Source organism: Mytilus edulis, chromosome 10 (assembly GCF_963676685.1).
Source record: "Mytilus edulis chromosome 10, xbMytEdul2.2, whole genome shotgun sequence".
Taxonomy (NCBI): domain Eukaryota; kingdom Metazoa; phylum Mollusca; class Bivalvia; order Mytilida; family Mytilidae; genus Mytilus; species Mytilus edulis.
In genome coordinates this window covers 18877518-18882548 of record NC_092353.1, presented here as the reverse complement: position 1 = coordinate 18882548, position 5031 = coordinate 18877518, and the positions used below count along the sequence as shown (strand labels likewise).

Below are 5031 nucleotides of genomic sequence, written 5' to 3'. Positions count from 1 at the left end.
TGTCAGCAGTTGGGTTTGTATATGGGCCATGTCAACATTTATAACTTCCTCTTGATTTGCAGAGATAATAAAAAAAGAAGATGTGGTATGATTGCCAATGAGACAACTCTCCACAAGAAACCAAATAACACAGAAACTAACAATTATAGGTTGCTGTACAGCCTTCAACAATGAGCAAAGCCCAAACCGCATAGTAGGCTATAAAAGACCCAAAAATGACAAAAGTAAACCAATTCAAAACAGAAAACTAACAACCTAATGTATGTACAAAAAATAAAGGAAAAACAAATATGTAACACATCAACAACCGACAACCACTGAATTACAGGCTCCTGACTTGGGACAGGCACATACATACAGAATGTGGCAGGATTCCAAACCTCCCCTAACCAGGAACAGTGGTGTAACAGTACAACATAAGAACGAAACTAAACACATCAGTTGAAAAAGGCCTAACTCATCAGATCTACATCTAACAAAAATACAGAGTGGACGTGGCTGGGTACTTGTATATCCCAACAACAAAAATATACTAAGTACTGATCTGAGAGTACTCACAGTTACTGACAGCTAGTTCAAAGCCACTAACAACTAATAAAATAAATCATGCATCTAAGACTAAATTATCAATCAGCACACATCCAACATCCAATGGATTTAGTGTAAAGACGTCATAAACAGTCGGAGAAAAACCTGACTTTGTGCAATGCCAAAATGCAGGTATTAACAGATGGTAGATCCATGAATGTATATAACAATAATATTTAGTATTCTTTCAATTTACTGATAACAAAATCAATATTAATACCACTTGATCAACGTATAAGCAGGGTGACAGAAGACTTGTACCAATAAAGCAGAAGTTTATTTGTGTACCTGTTATTTGTACATTAGTTGTACTCTACAACTGTTTGATATAAGAACCCTACAATAAAGACCAACATTCATCTTTTATTATGTATTTGAATGTTCTAAAATAAATCAGTCATATTTTTAAAGTACATACCGGAACTTGCATGAGGTTGATTTTTATCTGATGCAGCTCGTACATCAGAATAAAGACGATCCAAATGCTTCATGCCTTGTATATAAATTTTGTTCAAGTAATAGGCTAATTTTGGTCTATGGAATCCTTGCAAGGTCAATGTCAATCACACAGGGTTCACTTGACCTCCAACTCGTTTCATGGATTATTGATCAAGGTTAAAGTTACATGATTAGGTCCATTTCTCAAATACTAGAAGAGTAGATCAACTATATTTGATGTATGGAATTGTTGTAAGATGAACATGTCAGACTTGCCGGTTTCATATGGCCTTGATCTCTATTTCATGTTTCATTGGGTTTAGTTTTTGTGTTTTCATCTGTTTCTCCGATACTATTTTAAAGCAATAGATCATCTAAATTTGGTGTATGGAACGATTGTAAGGTAAACATGTCAGACTGACTGGTTTCATAAGGCCTTGGTCTCTATTGCATGGTCCATTGGTTAATGTTGAGTTTTTGTTTTTTCATACGTTTCTAATTTGTTTCTCAAAAATAATAAGCATTAGGTGCACTATATTTGGTGTATGGAATGATTGTAAGGTGTACATCTCAATCAGGAAGGTATTATTTGACATTGACCTTATTTTTGTGGTTAGTCAATGTTAAGGTTTTGTAGTTTGGTCCTTATCTCATTAACAATATGCAATAGGTCAAGGTTATTTAGTGTATAGATAATGGGATGATTGTGTATTTTACATATCTTTTCTGGCAGGTAGATGGATGTATCATATGACCATGATAACATATTAATGGTTCTTTGGTCAATGCAATGTTTTCAAGGTTAGGTCTGTTTTTATTAGCAATAGATGTTTGGTGAACATGTTGATCAATCATGATCAGTAAAGCAGGCAAGACATTTCAGCATAAGCACTCTTGTTAAACACCATATTTGTTTTGTTAGAAGCTTGGTAATTTAAAAAAAAATTCCCTAGAGAAAATGAAATTACCAAAGTATCTGTCCAATAAAAGCAGATCCAATTTCAAATTTTTGACTGACAATCAAGACCATTATATCTGATACAAATCAAACTTAAAAATCTGAATGTGATTAAAAAACATATTGCAGCATTATCAAGGTTACAACATACTATGAATCAATCTTTATTATGGAGGTACAACTTTTGATGGATTATGGATAAACTTTCTTTTTATGGATACTTGTTTTTTGTGGTTTTGACAACTTATGCTTACAAAACTCTTACTTGTATTTTGTAATTAGGTGGTTCACATTTACTCATGAAAACAATTAAAACAAATATTCACCATAAAATAATGAATGGACAGATCACAGGTTACTATTGTTTGACTGAGAGGACAAACAGAATTGCAACTTAAACAGTGCTAATTCAATTAGAAATATCATGATATCTTTTAAAAATCATCGTTAAAATAAATAAAACTTCTGTAGAAAAACAGTTTATTGCATCATACTTTAAAGCATCAAATAAATAGGATAGGTTAATAATGCACACAATGTGTAAAGATCAACAAGTAAATTATAACAAAACAAAACAAAATGAAAGACATAACATTTAGTATTATCACTTTCCAGTAGAACCCTCAAGTTAGGCTACTTGACTTTTCATAGGAATTTTTCTTACTGAAATGTTATAATGAATAAATCAGTAAAAGGTAATTGAGAAAATATACACATCTTATTGTGTAACAAATTTTTCCTGTGGACACACAATTTTGGAGTATTTATTATATCATTCTGGATTTCAGAGATTAACATTAAGTAAAGGAGATGGGGTGTGTATACTTTTAATGAGACGTGAGGCACAAAGGTCCTGATACAGTCCTTGATATCAAACTATGCAAGGAATATCATGTTAAGTGAATTATGAATTCCACAAAAATGACTAGTTTACAAAACATCTGTTTGATGAAAATAAAGACAGTATTTATATCAAATTTGTAACAAATTTTTCACCTTACTGAATCTGTTTACCTTCAATTTCAATTAAGGTACAAGCCTCATAGACATGCTAAGGAATTTTTTTGGAAGATGTCAATCCATCATATTTATTTCTCTAAACGATACAAAAAATGTTTATTCTAACCAATAATAAATTTGGCAACACTTCAGGACTTTTATGTGCTTAGTTCTTTGTTAGTGTAAACAACACTTAATTGTGAAAATAATAGCATAAACATTACAAATATGAAAATTCTATTAGGATTGGAAAACTAGTCAATTTCCCTTTTACAAATTCCTCTACTAATTCAGTGTGTTGTTGAAGGAATAATTTTTACGATTCCACCACCACTAATGTAATTGAAACATAAAAATTATCATTACAGCCGAAGTCATCGAGTGTAGCCTAGTCCTACAGACAGATAGATTTGATATCTATCAGACTAGTTTATTCTTAAAGGAGGGTAGTTTACCTAACCTGATAATGACTTCATGTTTCAGCTAACAAGCAAGCTAACAAAAGATATTACTTTTAGCTACACCCTCTATGAAATCACTTTAAATCATATAAATTTATAACACTTAAAATCTAAATCAATTACCGGTAAACAAATATTTTAATCAAGCACTATACAAAATTATTTTGTTTCCCTCATCCATCATATTTTAATTGCTGACATTAAAAGGTTACATTATGTAATTTGAAATAAATTCTGGTTTCTTGGAAATAAAACAATTTGACAAGGAACTAGCTATAGTACACTGCAATATTGTTCTTTCATAATAAAAGATAATATTCCTCTTGAAAAGAGTGTGTTTTTTTTTACATTAACATTTTTTTAAACTAGTATCATTATATAACAATACATAAAATTCAAATTAAATACAACAAAAACAAGTAAAAATAAGATTAGTACAAATTCACATTAAAAACATCCCAACCATTAAGATTTGTATGATGGCACTGTTGTTCCCTGAACACAACTATTTTTTTAACTATAAAGATTGTCTTCTAAGTCTCTGGCTAATCAAAGACAAACAGAGAATTCCATCTCTTTCAAGAATCAGGAAAAACATAATTCCTTCATATCCATGAAAACAGAGACAGTTTACAGTCCTTAATTTTACCTTAAACTCATTCAACACTTCTTTATCATTGATAATATCTGATGACTTTACAAAAAAGTTATATTTATTTCAATAAATAGCAGAAAGTATAATATAGAAATATTAAGTTTTATAAATAAAATTATAAAGTTGGTTTTCATTAAAGCAATGGATATTATGTTACATACATGTTTGCATTAATAAAACTATGCAATACTCTCAGATTATATGTTATCAATTTTGTATTATTTTATTAACACACAATATTTCACTGATTACAGTGATATTTTTCAACAGAAATCTATAATAATAAAATTATATTATTCTAGAATCAAATTAACAATAAAATACATAATGTTTTATTTTGTTTGTCAAAAAATACTGACATAAATATATAATAAAATTAGTAACTTTTGAATTACCATACAATCTTTTTCATGTAGATACCTGTGTTCCTCTACACAACCCAAAAACACCAACAAATTTAACAATAGCTACAAGCACCTGTATATCTGATTAAATTATCACCCAGTAGTTACGCAGGTAGCGGTTCCAGAAAATCACATTCTATCAGTTCCTCTATATACTGTCTATCACTGGTAAATTGTAAGGATAAGTCCGAAAACTGTCTCTCAAACTGGTTCAGGAATGGTGCAGATTTTGATTTTGACAATTTGTCCACTGTAACCTTTGACCTTTTCCCTGATTGTTTATTGACTAGACCATCTGACTGACTAGAATGACACAGAGTGTTGAAGAATGGCTGAAGTTCTACTAAAGATCTCAGATAAGTTATATTTAGGATTGGTCGTCCTGGCGTTGTTTTGACAATTGGTGTAGCACCTTTCACCTGAAACACATGAAAAATATTAATTGAATTCATAATTGATGGCATTTAAAAATAATCATTCTTCATTGACCAAGTTTCAAAATTTTAGAAAGCCGCACCAAACTCAGAT

General features: G+C 30.5%; 1 protein-coding gene across 11 annotated transcripts in view; it reads right to left on the bottom strand.

Annotated features, from left to right (window-relative positions):
* Positions 1-2447: 2447 nt before the first annotated feature.
* LOC139490554 (protein DOP1A-like) overlaps positions 2448-5031 on the bottom strand; it is a 46079-nt gene continuing 43495 nt past the window's right edge. For all 11 annotated transcript variants that reach the window (XM_071277388.1, XM_071277383.1, XM_071277386.1 and 8 more), the window contains one exon: positions 2448-4922. In XM_071277388.1, the coding sequence (XP_071133489.1) occupies positions 4608-4922 (315 nt within the window). In that variant the 3' untranslated portion in view covers positions 2448-4607. The remainder of the gene's footprint in view (positions 4923-5031) is intronic.